General features: G+C 47.9%; 1 protein-coding gene across 1 annotated transcript; it reads left to right on the top strand.

The window, feature by feature from the left end:
- The first annotated feature begins 9,780 nt into the window (after positions 1 to 9,780).
- Positions 9,781 to 11,424, top strand: Fbll1 (fibrillarin-like 1). Its single transcript, NM_001108824.1, has one exon. The coding sequence runs from the start codon at positions 10,220 to 10,222 to the stop codon at positions 11,192 to 11,194; it is 975 nt and encodes a 324-aa protein (NP_001102294.1). The 5' UTR covers positions 9,781 to 10,219; the 3' UTR covers positions 11,195 to 11,424.
- The last annotated feature ends 5,237 nt before the right edge of the window (positions 11,425 to 16,661 follow it).

The following is a 16,661-nucleotide window of genomic DNA, read 5'->3' as shown; positions in this document are numbered from 1 at the left end:
AAGTAGAAGGGAGGGACATTCGGTTTGAAATTTTTTTTTGTTTTGTTTTGTTTTTTTTTTTTTTGAAGAGAGGGCATTTTTTGAGAAGGGCATTCCTTCTGGGGTGTGAGCTGAGGAAATCAGCTGGGTACTTTCTCTGCCCTGCGAGCTGGCACACTTTAACCCCGCATCTGTGAGAATTTTCCAGACCTCACTATTCCTAAAAACAGTATTGACATTAGGACAGTTAGCAGTCCGTCATGGCCTTTCCTTGTTCAAGTTAGAATCACACATCTCACACTTTAAAGCAACTGCTAGAACTGTTCACACTTGGGGAGAAGGTTCATTCCAAGTAGTCATGCTTTAAGTGCACAGGAAACCGTTCTTGCTAGCTCCATTGTATACAGAAATGGACAGGAAGCACAAGCATCTCAAAGCAGCCATCCCAAGGCCAACACGGAGCAGGCCCTCCCTTAATTCCAAGAAGGAAGCTACAGAAAAAGGTGCAATACTAGTACACCATGTTACAAGAAAGCCGCCAACCCCAGAGTGTAAGGTGAGGTCTGCTGTGCGCAGGCGCAGCGGAGAGAGCTGCTGAGGACAGTCAGCTGGGTACATCACTGCACCTCTGCTCAGGATGAGCTTTCCTATAGCCAGGGGTGGCCCTGAACTGCCATCTGTCCTTACGACCTCCCAATTTCTGTGATAAACTTTCACTACCATTCCCAGCCACGCTTGCCTTTGATGTACACAAAGTAGCCTTATGTGCAGAAACCCTGCTAGTTAAGGTCACGGTCTACTGTGTCCAGATGGCTCCTCTGAGCTTGGTGCAAAATGGAGGACTCCCTTTACCAGCAGGGCTTCCCCCACCTCTGACCTTGCCTAGGGAGCCCAACCCCCCACACCCTCTACCTGGGGAAGGTCAAGTACTGCTTGGCAAACCTACAAGTTCAGCCTCTGCTTTCCCTGATAAGAACCTGCACGGCAAGTACCTGGGATTCTTCAAATTCCTCCATACAAATGAGGCATTCACAGAGCCTTAAACTCTAGCCCATGACCTCACAGTCACTCCTTCCCATTCTAAAAGACTCATCTAAAGCCCTTACCCACCCCAAAAATGAAGTGTATGCGTACATACAAGTTCACCCCAAATAAAGGTACTCACAAGCTAAGATCTTCTAAGAACTGTCTCATTTACAATCCTCAGTGAAGGCCTTCCCCACCACCCACCCCAGCCACACAGGATCCTGCAGACCCTACTCATTGCAGACTGGCTTCATTCTTCTGGCCTGGTGTGCAAAGTCGCCTTGACACCGTGAGGGAGAAAATGGCAGCGCTGCAGAACCACAGCGGCTCCCAACACCCATACCACACCCTCAGGGGACTGGAGAGATGGCTCAGCAGTCAGGAGCATTGGCAGCTCTTTCAGAGGTCTGGGATTGGATTGCCAGCACCCACAACTCACAACAGCTCACAATTGGCTATAACTAGTCTCAGAGCATCTGATAGCCTCTATTGGCATCAAGAACACAGACACAAGCAGGCAAAACATTCATATGTAAAGAAAAAGAAATGGCCTTGGTGTTTCACAGAAGAAAAGTCAGCAATGCCCTCAAAAGACAGACTAACTTTTGACAGGGCCTAACATGCCTGGGGACCTTAGGTTTAAGCCACTGTTCATTTACCATTCTAAAAACCCAAGGGCCTCTTTGTAATGAGTAGAAGGAGTGAGGCCTAGATACAGCACATTTGTTTACAGCGAGGGTTGCTGGCTCTTTTAAGCTCAGCTTGTAGACCTACCGCTCAGGAAAAATGGCTGTTTTCAGTCAATATTAACGCTCACTGACAATGCACCTGCTCACTTAAGAACCTCACTGAAGGTACAAAACAGATAAGGTTTTTCTTACTTTCATTCATTCATTCACCCATTCATTCATTCATTCATTCATTCATTCCTGTATGCCAGGGTCAAACAGTGCTGTTTTGATTTCTGCATCTCAGTGACTTCTCTCGCGCACCTGGGGTAACATCAGCCGGAAACCTGGGAAGGATCTGATGTTCTGAATGTCATTAAGATGAGGCTCACAGCAGTCAGGAACAAGTTACTGAGAGGCTCAAGACAGGAGCAGGGGGCGCCACCATGGCACTAGCAGGAAAACTTGGATGGAAGAATCAGCCTAGGTGACTGATCTCACTGTAATACTGAGCTGTTGAGCTGGAGAGATGGCTCAGTGGTTAAGAGCACTGGCTGCTCTTCCAGAGGTCCTGAGTTCAATTCCCAGCAACCACATGGTGGCTCACAACCATCTGTAATGTGATCCAATGCCCTCTTCTGCTGTGTCTGAAGACAGCTACAGTGTACTCATATAAAATAAATAATTCTTGAAAAAAAATAAAAAGAAGCAGAAACCCATAAAGAAAGAATATTGAAAGAACAGGAACAAAGAGGCCCCACCATACAGAGAAGCTAGCCTCAGACCAGAAGTTCCCTGGTAGGGACGGTAGATGTTAAAACCATATCCAATAGGATGCTACAGGAAACCTGGACAATCCTACCCTAGAACAAGCCACACCCCTCATGAGCCTCAAATCCAGGCACAGGTTTTGGTGAGACAGGTTAGATTAGTGGTAGAAAGAAATCCCACTTTGTCACATTCTCACTTGGACAGCAGAAACAAAGCACCATCTTGAAGAGCGTCTGTTGCTGGGGACGGTGGTGTATGCTTTCAGTCCCAGTGCTCAGAGACAGGCAGATCTCTGAGTTCAAGGCCAGCCTAGTCTACTGAGCAAGTTCCAGGACAGCCATGACTGTTTCTTTTCTTTTTTTTTTTTTTAAAGATTTATTTATTTTTTTTATTATATACAAGTACACTGTAGCTATCTTCAGACACACCAGAAGAGGGCATCAGATCTCATTACAGATGGTTGTGAGCCACCATGTGGTTGCTGGGATTTGAACTCAAGACCTCTGGAAGAGCAGTTAGGGCTCTTAACGACTGAGCTATCTCTCCAGCCCGACTGTTTCTTTTCAAGACAGAACTTCTTTCTCGAAAAAACCAAAAGAAGAAAAATAAGGACAGGGCAGGGCAGGGCAGGGCAGGGAAGGGAAGGGAAAAAGGAAAGGAAGGGAAGGGAAAAGAAGGGAAGAGAAGGGAAGGGAAGGGAAGGAGGGAAGGGGAGGGGAGGGGAGGGGAGGGAAGGGAAGGGAGGGGAAGGAAGACAGACGGTCCATCTACTGTGATCAGGGTTCCAGGGCATGTACCCAGAGGACTTCTTTCTGACACAGAGATTCTCGCTCATCCATGTTTATTGCTGCTCTAGTCACAATAACAAGGAAACAGAACCAGCCCAGATGTTGAATGGATAAAGAAAATGTGGCAAAGCACATGATGAAATTTTATTTAGCCATAAAGAATAATAAAACCTGCAGGGAAATGGATGGAATTGGAAGCTACTGTAATAAGGTAACCCGGGCTCAGAAAGACAAACATTACATGTTCTGTCCCATATGCAAATCCTAGATTCTAATAATTTTTCAAGAATTATTTATATATTTTATGTATGTGAGAACACTGTCACTTCCTTCAGACACAGCAGAAGAGGGCATCAGATCCCATTACAGATGGTTGTGAGCCACCATGTGGTTGCTGGGAATTGAACTCAGGACCTTTAGGAAGAGCAGTCGGTGCTCTTAACCACTGAGCCATCTCTCTGGGCCTTAGATTCTAATTTTTAATGTGTGTATCTATGAAGGAGTGGGTATATATAAAGGCCAGGGAACTAGAAAGGGGCCTGTGGGGGAGGAAAACATTCAGAAAATGGAGTAAAAACAATGGCAGAGGGGGCTGGAGAGATGAGTGGTTAAGAGCACTGACTGCTCTTATAGAGGTCCTGAGTTCAAATCCCAGCAACCACATGGGGGCTCACAACCATCTGTAATGGGATCTGGTGCCCTCTTCTGGTGTGTCTAAAGACAATGACAGTGTACTTCCATACATGAAATAAATAAACTTTAAAAAAAAAACCGATGGCAAAACACATCTCCCATGAAAGCAGAGGGAGGAATATTGGGAGAGGGAGGGTTTAAATGGGGAGGAGCCTGACTGTTGAATCCCCAGAACCCAGAAAAAGGGAGGAGAGATCTGGCTCCCACAGGTGACCTATGACCTCTGCATGCATGCTGCCGCACATAAGTGTGTACACATAAGTCGCATACATATGTTGAGACTTTTCTACATTAACCCGCCTTGTGAACTGCACTGCCTCAGGCCTATATGAGTGCCTCTACCTGCCCTAGGACTACTGTTAGCAAAGGATGCTTCCTCCCCTAATTTAGCACATTCAAGGACAGCATGCATTGAGCCTCCTTAAGCTGTGAGACTTCTACCCCCAGCATGTCTGCTGCTGGTGAGAAGGACTCTGTGTGCTCCTCATTGCTTCTCTGTCCCTGCCTTGACCCCTGAGCTGTCTTGGAATAAAAGCTTCCAAGAAGTCCAGTAAAGTGTCTTGGGCAATAATCACCTAGATTACAGCTAGCAATCACTTCATTCTGTTGAATCTCGAATTTGACTTAATTCCTCAGTACCAGTCACTAGAAGGTTGCGAAACACACACACACACACACACACACACCACACACACACACACACACACTAACTACATGTACATAAGTGTGATTTTTAAAAGACAAGTCCTGGTCCAAATGTGTTCAATGTCAAATTCTACCAAACTTTTTGTTTGTTGTTTGTTTGTTTTTGAGACAAGTTCTCCTAACTCAGAGAGGTCCACCTGCCTTTGCCTCCTGAGCACAAACATTAAAGGCATGTTCCACCACACCTAACTCTACCGCAGGCTTAAAGAGGCGCTAATACCAGTTTTCCTCAAACTGTTTCATGAAAATAGGCACAGTAGGCGCATGACCAAACTCACTCTGCAAAGGCAGTTTCACCCAGACACAAAACCTAGACAAGGCTGTGACAAATGAAGAGAATTATTGTCTTTTTTTTTTTTTTTTTTTTTTTTTGGTTCTTTTTTTCGGAGCTGGGGACCGAACCCAGGGCCTTGAGCTTCCTAGGCAAGCGCTCTACCACTGAGCTAAATCCCCTACCCCGAGAATTATTGTCTTAATTAGGGTTTCTACTGCTACAGTGAAACACCATGACCAAAAGCAACTCAGGAAAAGAGTTTTTTGGCTTACACTTCCACATCACAATCCATCACTGAGGGAAGACGGAACAGGAAGTCAAAGAGAGCAGGAAGCTGGAGGCAGGAGCTGATGTAGAGACCGTGAAGAGTGCTGCTTACTGGCTTGCTCATGGTTTGCTCAGCCTGCTTTCTTACAGAACCAAGATCCACCAGCCCAGGGGTGACATAACCCACAATGGGCTGGTCCCTCCCCTATTAATCACTAATTAGGAAAAAGCCAGACAAGACTGCCTACATTCTGATTTTACGGAAGTAACTTCTCAATTGCGAGTCCTTCCTCTCAGCTGACTCTAGCTGTGTCAAGTTAACATAAAACTATCTACCACAATTGACGTCTTGTCAACTTGACACACAAGCACATCCCTGTCAAGCCAAATTTTCCTTTGAACAAAGCAAAACCAATTCTAACCACGTAAATAAATCAATGTCAAAAATCTCGCATTCACTCACGATTTCCTGGGCTCCTCCAGAGAGCTTGGGTCACCTCTCTGGATCTGCCCTCTGCAACACCTCCATAACTTATGTTTCTCTCTTTCTCTCTCTCTCTCTCTCTCTCTCTCTCTCTCTCTCTCTCTCTCTCTCTCTAAGATTTATTTATTTTATTTATATGTTATTATACTGTAGTTCTCTTCAGACACTTCAGAAGAGAGCATCCCATTACAGATGGTTGTGAGCCACCATGTGGTTGCTGGGAATTGAACTCAGGACCTTTAGGAAGAGCAATCAGTGCTCTTAACCGCTGAACCATCTCTCCAGTCCAGCTTATGTTTCTAAGTTCAGGCCAGCTCCACCTTCTGGCTGCCACAGTTCTTGGCGTTCATCCCACGGTACTGGCATCTCCAAAATTTCAGGGCCTTCACCAATAACCTCTTCTGTGCTGTCCGTTGGAACTCTAGCCCTGCCACACAGAACCAAGACTCAGGAGCTCTCCATGACCACTTCAAGCATTCAAAACCAACACCACCTGTGTGATTCTTCCATTACCAAGTTCAGCAACTTTGTCTGCCCCCAGAATACAGCTTCTGTGGGCTGACCCTGAGAAAACACTTTTCAGATTTCACTTCAATGACACTGGTCTCTCTTTGATCACAGCTGGTTCTTCAGCGCCAGCTGACCAGCATTCATCGACCCAGCAGAGCAAAGATTTCTCTTCAGTGGTGCTGGTCTCTTGTTAATCATGGCTGATTTTTCGTTCAGCCTCGGCTGACCAGAATCACAGGTTCTTAATTTGAAATATCAAACGACCCCAAAAATGTCAACTTTTCTTCCCTCCGAAACGTTATCAGCCAGTCCTCCCTCTCAGCGATATCCTCTGACCTTTCATGCTCTCACTACAGCTCACCCAGCTTTGAACATCCAGTGGCTTCTCTAACCCAAAGTTCCAAAGTTCTTCCACAATCCCCTGCCCCAAAACTCATGCCGTCTGCCACAGCAACACCCCACAAACCTGCTACCAATTTCCATCCTAGTTGGGCTTTTTTTTTTTTTTTAATTGCCATGGGGAAGCCCCATGACCAAAAGCAACTTGAAGAGGAAAAGTTTTATTTTGCTTACACTTCCACATCCCAGTTCCTCGTGGAAGCAAGTCAGGGCCGGAAGTCAAATAGGACAGGAGCCTCAGGCAGGAGTTGATGCAGAGGCTGTGGAGAAGCATTACTCATAGGCTTGTTCCTCATGCCTCCTGGCTTGCTCAGCCTGATTTCTTATAGCACCCAGGACTATGAGCCTAGGGGCAGCACCTCCCACAGTGGGCGGGCCCTCTGACATCAATCACTAATTAGCAAAGTGCCCTCACAGGTTTGCCTATGGCTTGGTTTCATGGAGGCAATTTCTCAATCGAAGTTCCCTTCCCCTGAGACAACTCTTGCTTAAGTTGAGTTGATATGAAACTATCTGGTTCAATTGCAGACCAGTCCCCCCTCCCCCCCCAATGAAAACAGTTGTAAAAATTTCCAATACGTTTTGAAAATTGACCTCAAGAATGTGTTAGGAAGACACACGTTTTTTTTCGTTAGGAATGCAAGGTTGGTTGAACATACACAAAGCAGCCAGTGCATTTCACCATGTGAGTAGACTTAGGGATGTGTGATCACCTCAATCAGTGCAGAAAAGGCCTATGGACAGCACTAGTCATCAGCGAGCCGAAGTGTGCCCACTGGTGCATTAGTGGGAAGTCTGTCGTGCTGCAACTCATAGCAGCTGTGATTACCTGCACAAGACTGGGCCCTACCAACATACTTCCATAAAGGGGACAGAGGTCATTCCCCTACCCACAGTGGTGTAGCCATTAGTAAGATGACCATGCTCCTGCAAACACTGCAATGAAACTCATTGTGCCACACACAAAAAGGACACGAAAATAGAAGTGGGCTAGCTGGGAAAAGGATTAGCCGTTAGTGCAGAATGCTGCAACCCTTTAATCCAGTTTCCTCTGCTATGGCGAGCCCCCTTCCCAACCATAAAATTATTTTGCTGCTACATCATAACTATAATTTTGCTACTGTTATGAATCATAATGCAAATAACTAATATGCAGGATATCTGTATGCAAGCCCTGTGGGGACTGCAACCCACAGGTTGAGGACTGTTGCTAAACCATTAACTAACTCTTTATCATCATTAATATTTTTTAAAGATTTATTTATTTATTTATTTATTTATTTATTTATTTATTATAAGTACACTGTAGCTGTCTTCAGATACACCAGAAGAGGGCATCGGATCTCATTACAGATGGTTGTGAGCTATCATGTGGTTGCTGGGATTTGAACTCTGGACCTCTGGAAGAGCAGTCAGTGCTCTTAACCACTGAGCCATCTCTCCAGCCCAATTAATATTTTTTTTTTTGAGACAGGGTTTCTCTGTGTAGCCCTGGCTGTCCTAAAATTCACTCTGCAGACCAGGCTGGCCTTAAACTCAGGGATCTGCCTGCCTCTGTCTCCCAAACGCTGAGATGAGAGGCGTGTATATAATTCTTTTTCAAAAAAGTTATTAGCTGCATATAAGTTGTTTGGGTTGAGTTCTGTCAGGCACTGTTAATGCTGTATTCCAAATTCTCAGGTCCACTTCTGATTTCAGATGCAGTGGGGCTGAACGACCACCACAGTGAAGGCAGCCTCTGGGCTCACATGCCTCAGGGTCACTGCATCACCCTGGAGCTTGCTGAAGCCTGCATAATGATCAGAAACTATTTACGACATTAGTGGAAGAGCAAATTAAAAATGGTGGACTAACTAACTTCCCAGCCCCAAAGCCAAAAGCATATCATTATATTTTTCTTTTTCTTTTTGGTTTTTTTGTTTTCAAGATAGGGTTTCTCTATGTAGGCTGTCCTGGACTTCTAAGACTAGGCTGGTCTTGAACTCATAGAGACCCCCTGACTCTGCTTCCCGAGTGCTGGGATTAAAGATGTGCTCCATCATTGCCTGGCTGTCAGCACATCGTTTCTTTGGATGCTTTCCACACCGTTCCTAAGATCACCTCCATCACCCACCGTGTTTCTCTGCTTAATGTGTCCTCTCTAGCTGCCCTGTCCTCATTCTCCTAGCTCTGTGTGTGATCTTGACATCACCTCAATCAGGATCCGTGAGAACCCTCCTCCAAGCCCCGCCACGCACCAACACACTAATATATTCTTCATGCAAAATGGACGCTGGCAAATCTGAAATCATCAAAACCAACATCCTTCTTCAAACGTGGTTGGATAAGAAGCACTAATGTTCCAGGTCAAATGCTACTGGGTAGCGTAATTCTCTCTTCCTTGGGGGGAAGATCAGCCTTTTATTTTATTCAGGCCTTCAACTGATTAAATGAAACTCACGCACACAATGCAGGACAACCTGTTTTGCTTTGAAAATTTAAATGCTAACCTCATCCAAAAACTGCCCAGAAATACCCAAGGTAATATTTGATTAAGTATCTGGGCATCCCATGGCCAAGTCAAGTAGATGGAAAAACTAGTCACTGATTGGAGGAAACACAACCAAGACAGCAAATCTAACTCCTTTGGGAGGACACTCCTCAAATTGTAGTAAGAGTGTTTCCCATGCTAACCCAGAAATGATGCACCTCTTCCTCTGCAGCCTTCTCTATATCCTCATGCAGACTTGTGCCCCCCCCCCATTAAAAGGCCTTATAAATACTCATGGGGAACCAGGCCTGCCATTGTTGCCTGTGGATGTGAGACAGGAGAGGAGATTAACAGTGTGCACATCTGGGGATTCAATATCCTCTCCTTCACCCATGTTCTGATCCTTAGCTGCATTCCGCCTCTCTGGACCTGGCACTTACTTCCACTAACAGGGAGGTCAGACTTATGCTTAGATCGCCTACACAGAAGTCCAGCTTAGCCCGAAACCCACCAATAGTGGTCAGACAGGGCAGGCTTGAGGTAGCTGTCCCTGGTGCTGACTGGACGCTAGCGCTATGCCGCGACCGTCTCCATTTCTGTCCGTGGTGCTGCCCATTGCTTCCTCCCGTCCCTCAAGGTTTGATTGAAAGAGGGGATGGGGGGGAGGGGGTTAAGCAAAGACGAAGCTTCGGGGGGGTAAAGGTGCCATTTCCTTTTATGCTGATGTAAGTGCTATATGATTTCGGTTACACATAAGTTTTCTGCGGCCACACGGGAAAGCAAGGAACACAAGGACTGAGCAGATGCGCGCTTCCTCTCCCCTGCCACAGAAACGCTGGTCACTGGGAGATCCAGGGGAAGAACCCGGAGTCCCCGGGAAAACAAAGAACAGGAGCAGACTGGAGAGAAGGCAAAGGGTTACAAGGGAGCAGGCTGCGTCTGCGCGCAGGTGGAGCAGGGGGGCTTCCGGGGGCTACAGGGGCTACAGAACGGCTGTGATGCAATCACGCAAGTCACCGCGTCAAAGCGTGGATCCGGGGATGCGCGCATCGCGGTCCCCTGCATCCCGCTGCGGCTAATCCTGCGCGCAGCCGCCGCCACCAATTTGTCCCCACTGCGCAGCAACCGCCCGGGGTCCCTCGCGATCCCCGACCACCGCAGCAGTCCCTGAGAACTGCGGGGACCATGAAACCGGCGGGCGGCCGCGGCGGCTGGAGCTGGGGTGGCGGCAAGGGAGGCGGCAAGGGAGGCGACACGGGTTCGGGGGCCAAAGGCGGCTTCGGGACACGCACGCGCGGCGGAGGCGGCGGCGGCCGGGGTCGAGGACGCGGCGGCGGCGGGGGCGGCGGGGGTGGCGGAGGAGGAGGAGGCGGCGGAGGTGGCGGCGACAGGCAGCGGCGCGGCGGTCCAGGCCGAAACAAGAATCGGCGCAAGAAGGGCATCACCGTGTCCGTGGAGCCGCATCGACACGAGGGTGTGTTCATCTACCGCGGCGCGGAGGACGCTCTGGTCACGCTGAACATGGTGCCTGGCGTCTCGGTGTACGGCGAGAAGCGCGTCACCGTGACGGAGAACGGGGAGAAGCAGGAGTACCGCACGTGGAACCCCTTCCGCTCCAAACTGGCGGCCGCCATCCTGGGCGGCGTGGACCAGATCCACATCAAACCCAAGTCCAAAGTGTTGTACCTGGGCGCCGCCTCCGGAACCACCGTCTCTCACGTCTCCGACATCATCGGGCCCGACGGCCTGGTCTACGCGGTTGAATTCTCCCACCGCGCCGGCCGCGATCTGGTCAACGTGGCCAAGAAGCGCACCAACATCATCCCGGTATTGGAAGATGCCCGGCACCCGCTCAAGTATCGCATGCTCATCGGAATGGTGGACGTGATCTTCGCCGATGTGGCCCAGCCGGATCAGTCCCGCATCGTGGCACTTAACGCCCACACCTTTCTGCGCAACGGAGGCCACTTCCTCATTTCCATCAAGGCCAACTGCATCGACTCCACAGCGTCTGCCGAGGCTGTGTTTGCTTCAGAGGTGAAGAAGCTGCAACAGGAGAACCTGAAGCCCCAGGAGCAGCTGACTCTGGAGCCCTACGAAAGGGACCACGCTGTGGTCGTCGGGGTCTATCGGCCCGCCCCCAAGAGCAGCAGCAAGTAACAACAGCAGAACCCGATGCCAGGAAACGTGCCCCCGCACTGCCACGAGACTGTGTCTTTGTGCCTGTCCTATTGTGTTGTTTTTCTATTTAATAAAATAAACAATTCCCAAGTGTACAATTGAGGCCAGAGTGGGTTTTGCAGCTGCACCAGTTCACTCTCCAGTCATGGTGGCTTAATACAGAGGTATAGGCACCCCTTTAAGGAACGACATGGGAATGGTGTCTATTCCGGTCACCCCAGGCCTGGTCTCACAGGGTCCCATTTTTTACACACACATCTTCTAATCACAGGAACAAGGAAAAGAGAGCCCACTAGTGATCTTTAAATCTCTCCTGGGGACACGAGGAGGTACTGTTTGTTGAAGGCTGTGGATGCTGACCTATTCATCCTGACTCAAAGCCAGACTTTTCCCTATGTGTTTTCTTTTCCAAAATAGTCTTTTTTTGTGACCCTGGCTGAGCTGTCACGTCAGTCCTCCTGCCTCTACTTCTGGAGTATGCAAGAAGTAGATGTGTACCAACTCAAACCCAGAGTATTGGCCACAATGTTTTTCCCCTTCATTTTTCGGCAGTCATTGTGATATTAAATCATCTCTTCAGCTCTAAGGTGGCCTTGTTACCATTCCATGCTCCGTGTGAAACAATGGCGCGAGGTGAATACCAGTTGCCCAGACTTACACAGGTGGGAGAATCTTGTTGCCACTGTTTGGCATCCCTTGTGTTGTCTTGGCTCTGCCTTTTTTTTTTGTCTGGCGTGCACACAAAAGCAGGGATCTGAGGCCTCGAGTTCTCTCCTTGGGCTCTTAAGTTTTTGCAACAGCAAAAGAAGGGAAACAGATAGGGTGCTGGGTCTGGCATACCCAAGGTGATATCACTAAGGGTCTTCAGCCCTCTCTAAAGGGAATTCTGGGCTCAGTAACATTGGATGCTGGCTCTCAGAACTAACCCATCCTAACTCTGGAAGGCTGAAGCAGAAAGTTTGAATTTTAGGTTAATCTGGACTACATAGTAAACTATGTAACAAACAAAAACACAACTGAGCTGGAGAACAAGCAAAGACAGAGTTGAGGATACCACACACCCTAGCACCCTTGCCCCAGAGCCCCAAGTGAAACTTAAATGCTTCCACTCGCCCCCACAAGCCCCATTGCCAAGGTCATCAACAAGTAATCTAGGAAGGTGGCATTTGGAGAGGGGGGTTGACTTCTTAAGGATGTACTCAGGGTGGGGCTGGCAAGATGGTTCAGCAGGCAAAGGAACCGTCTGCCAACCCTGAGGACCTGAGTTCAATCTCTAGGACCTACATGGGAAGAGATATGAACCAACTCCCTTAGATTGTCCTCTGACCTCTACAAGCATGCAGGGCACTTGGGTGTGCGCGCTCATATATACAGTATCTTTTAAAATGTAATGAAGGGGCTGGAGAGATGGCTCAGCAGTTAAGAGCACTGGCTGCTCTTCCGGAGGTCCTGAGTTCAAATCCCACAACCACATGGTGGCCCACAACCATCTGTAATGAGATCTGATGCCCTCTTCTGGTGTGTCTGAATACAAAGACAATGTGTGTATGTATATATGTATATGCATATGTAGATACACATACACACACATATATAGATATATAATACAATTTTACACATAAAATATAATTTTAAAATGTAATGAAAAGACACTTAAATGTGCCAAGGGAAAGATCTGGCATGGTCTACTTTGCTTCAGCGCTTACCTCCTTGAATAGCAAAAGGATAAAATGATACATCCTCACGCCTACACTAAAACCCAGGGAAAGTCCTAGAGCTATTCCTCTTCAGCAATTGAGAGAGCTGAGGCTCCGAGAGGTCTCACTCAAGACTTCTCCTATCACCCAAAATGCTCACATCCCAGGCAGAAATCAAACCTCATCAGTCCAGACTCCAAAACCGATGCCATTTTCACTAATGTCTATGCTGGCCCTGTTGCTTTACAAAGCACTCTCTCCAATTCCCGCGGTAACGACTGAATGGCTGGGGTGAGGTGTGGAGGCTGGAAATGAAGTCTCACGGGAGAGCAAATGGTGGGAAAGAAAGGGACTGCTGGGCTCTGCCTGCCTCAGAGCCGGCCCAGCCTGGGTGATGAGCTCTTGAGTCTTCCTTACAGGCTGCGCACTTCCTCCAGCACAGGGCGTAGAGCAGGGAACTCAGCTGTTCCCCTGGTAGTGGGTTCTCCCTCATTCCAGACAACGGTCCAGCAGGCCGATACACAGGCTGCTTCTGAAGATGCTAGACATGGAGCCTGTTAAGGATGGAGTGACGTGAAAATCTTTTGAAGAATCCCTGTGGATCCATAGTCTGTTTCTCGGGAAGCTGAGGCAGAATCACTTGAACCTAGGCGATCAAGGGAGACACTGTGACTAAAGAGAAAACGATCCCAACAAATTTCGGGGGGATTGTGGGCCACAGGAAGGGTGTGGTAAGAACGGAAAGACATGGGTTGTAAAGAGGGTAGGATTGTAGCAGGGAGGCTGGAGAGGGGCCGGTAGAGGGGCGGGGGCAGTACCTCCCCTCAAGCTGGTAATTTTTAAGACAAGTTCAGGAAGAGAGGTTATATGTAGGTTTTTTCCCCTTTCTTAACACCAAGGGAGAGGTTTTTAAGGAAGATTTTGGAAAAAAACGAGCTGTCTGACATCTGATTTGGTTTTGGGGGTCTAAGTGGGAGATACTATGGGTTTGTGGTGGTGTCAGTTATAAATGCCCCCCAAAGCACTGTATGGGGAGATGGTCAAACTTTGTTGGAAATACACCACTATTGAGATGCTTTGAGAGTTTATAGTCTTAACCCACGTAGTGCTCACTCTGCTTTGTTTGTGGGCTTCCTGCCCTGGCTACCTGTTGCCAGGCCTCTCCCTCCTTCTGTCTCACTCATCCCTCTGGGACTGTAAGCCAAAACAAACTCCTGCATGTAGTCATTGTTGGCTTTGGTGTTTCTATCCCAGCAGAAGTGAATACAAGGTTTGTCTTAAATAACACTCGGGCCTGGTGGCTTAAACAATGGCCTATTTGACTAGTTCTGAAGGCTACAAGTGCAGGTGTAGCCTGTGTCACATCTGGCTTCTGAGGAGGGTTCTACCCTGATAAGGTTGGGTGACCTCACTGTTTCTCACAGAAGGAGAACTCTTCAGTGTTTCTTCCTCCTCTTCCTACAGGACTCAATCCCCGGCCTCATGACTTCCCTTGGCTTGTTACTCCCTCCTTAAAGCTCTTTATATAGTTACTTCAGGAGGTAAGCTTTCAATTTACAGACTAGAGGGAATGCATTTTAGTGGGAATTTCTAGAAACGGGTAAGAACGTGAAGATGACATTCTTTCTGAACTGTGAGAATTGGCTGAGACCAGGTCCATCGAGGAACTGGGGGCATGGTTGGTGCTATGCCTAGGCCCTCCGTCTTTTCATCTTATTCTCAACAGAAGATGAGACCAACAAGACAGGAGAGAAGCAGAGCTCAAAAAGCTGTGTGGTGTACTCATTTAATCCTAGCACTCAGGAAGCAGTTCCAGGTTGGCCTGATCTAAAGACTGAGGTCAGGACAGTCAGAGCCATATAGTGAGATGAGATGGTGGAGAGAGGGAAAGGGAGGAGAGGGACACACACACACACACACACACACACACACACACACACACACACAGAGAGAGAGAGAGAGAGAGAGAGAGAGAGAGAGAGAGAGAGAGAGAGAGAGAGAATGAAAGAATATGAGAATATGGAGAACACTCATGACCACTCATTACCAGAGGTTGCCTCTGAGTAGTTAGCATGGTTTCTACAGGGTCTGGACCAAGCTTAACTAGATGGAACTTGCTAACTTTCAGAGAGTAAGTCCCACTCCAAGAGTCACATCGAAACCAGTCCTGGCATCAGCGTGTACCAATTTCATGACCTGTGGTTTCTTCCAGGCTTTGTGTCTGATACTTGACCAAGAGATATCAGGCCTCCACATGGTCCTCACAGTGGTGCTGAAGGCCACTGTGCAAAGACCTCATTGTCATGTTTGTTTTGCAGTCCACCCTTTGTGATCCTTTCAGCATCTGCCACCAGTCCAGCCTCACTGCCAGTAATGGTGACACATGCCTTTAATTCCAGGACTTGGGAGGCAGAGGCAGATTTCTGAACAGCCAGGACTACAAGGAAATCATGTCTCGAAACAAGAGGGGGGAGGGGCAGTGGCTGTGGACAGACAGGCCCGGAGGGCAGTTTCCTGATTACTAACTGATATGGAGGACCAGTCCATTACCTGTAGTACTACCCTGGGCTGGGTGTGGGTGCTATAAGAAAACAGGTTGTGCAAACCAGTAAGCTTTCCACATCCTCTTCATCAGCTCCTGCCTGGACTTCTTTCCCCAACAGTAAAACAAAAGCTTAAGCAAAGCGTGCGTACTTGCCTCCCTAGCCTCCTTTTGGGCTTGGTGTTTCGTCACAGCAATAGTAACCTTAAGTAAAAACTGTACATATGTAACCTGTCAAACTACCCCATTTTTTGTCAAGTACTTTTTAGAATCAGTGGCCCCCAACTCCTGCACTTTGAAAACGTTTCCCTGGGTTACGTTAACTGCCCTGTGACTTGGTGCTTTTTCTTCTGGAAGACTGGAAATTAAACAGGGAACGATAGCACAGGGAAGCTAGGAGAGGGTCAGAAGAAAGTGTGGAGCTGGGGGGATGGCTCAGTGGCTAAGAGGTTTGATTCTGCTGGCTGGGTGCTCTTGCAGAGGTCTTTGGTTTGATACCTAGCATTGACAGGGTAGCTCACAATGTTAACCAGGGGACCCACCCAAGGGAATACCCTCTTCTGGCCTACTGGGACACGAAGCACACACCCATGGTGCACAAGGACAAACGGTGGTACCATGGTATGACAGCTACCGACTGAACAGTTGGTGTCTCTACCAAATGGATCCTCCAACAGACTAGGACATCCAAACCCTAAAGAAATATTAAAAGTGAAATTTACAAAGTTTAGTGTGGACCTGTCAATAGACCGAAGGTGGCAAACCACGGTGACTAATACACATCTGCCCTCAACTGAGATGTCAATCCAGTTTGCCTCCACACTTTTCACAGCAACCATGGATATCAACTTTCCTTCCCAGCTGCAGGGTTATGATGAATAAAGCAATCACACTATAGTATACGGTGAACTTGCTCTTTACTGGTGATTTCCAGCTGCAGGTAGCCTCTGTACTAGAGCTGAATTCACCCTCAAATACAGCACTTTCACCGCAGCTTACCTCCCTCTCCTAGTCAAGGTCTCGTTCTCCTACCTCCCTGCTCACTGGATTCTACCAGAAAGGTCCTGCTTTACATGAGTGCTGTCATTCCAATACACCCAGAGTGAAGGCAATAACATCAACTTTTCCTTCTCTTCCCAAACAGGCTTTGACTACTAAAAATAAGATGGGCTGAGAGATAGCTCAGTGTTAAGAGCGCCTTACAGCT

The sequence above is a fragment of the Rattus norvegicus genome, chromosome 10 (assembly GCF_036323735.1).
Source record: "Rattus norvegicus strain BN/NHsdMcwi chromosome 10, GRCr8, whole genome shotgun sequence".
NCBI classification, from domain to species: Eukaryota; Metazoa; Chordata; class Mammalia; order Rodentia; family Muridae; genus Rattus; species Rattus norvegicus.
This window is presented reverse-complemented; position numbering and strand designations above follow the sequence as displayed.

Coding starts and splice junctions, on each gene's coding strand:
- Fbll1 (NM_001108824.1), top strand. CDS start 10,220: ATGAAACCGGCGGGCGGCCGCGGCGGCTGGAGCTGGGGTGGCGGCAAG.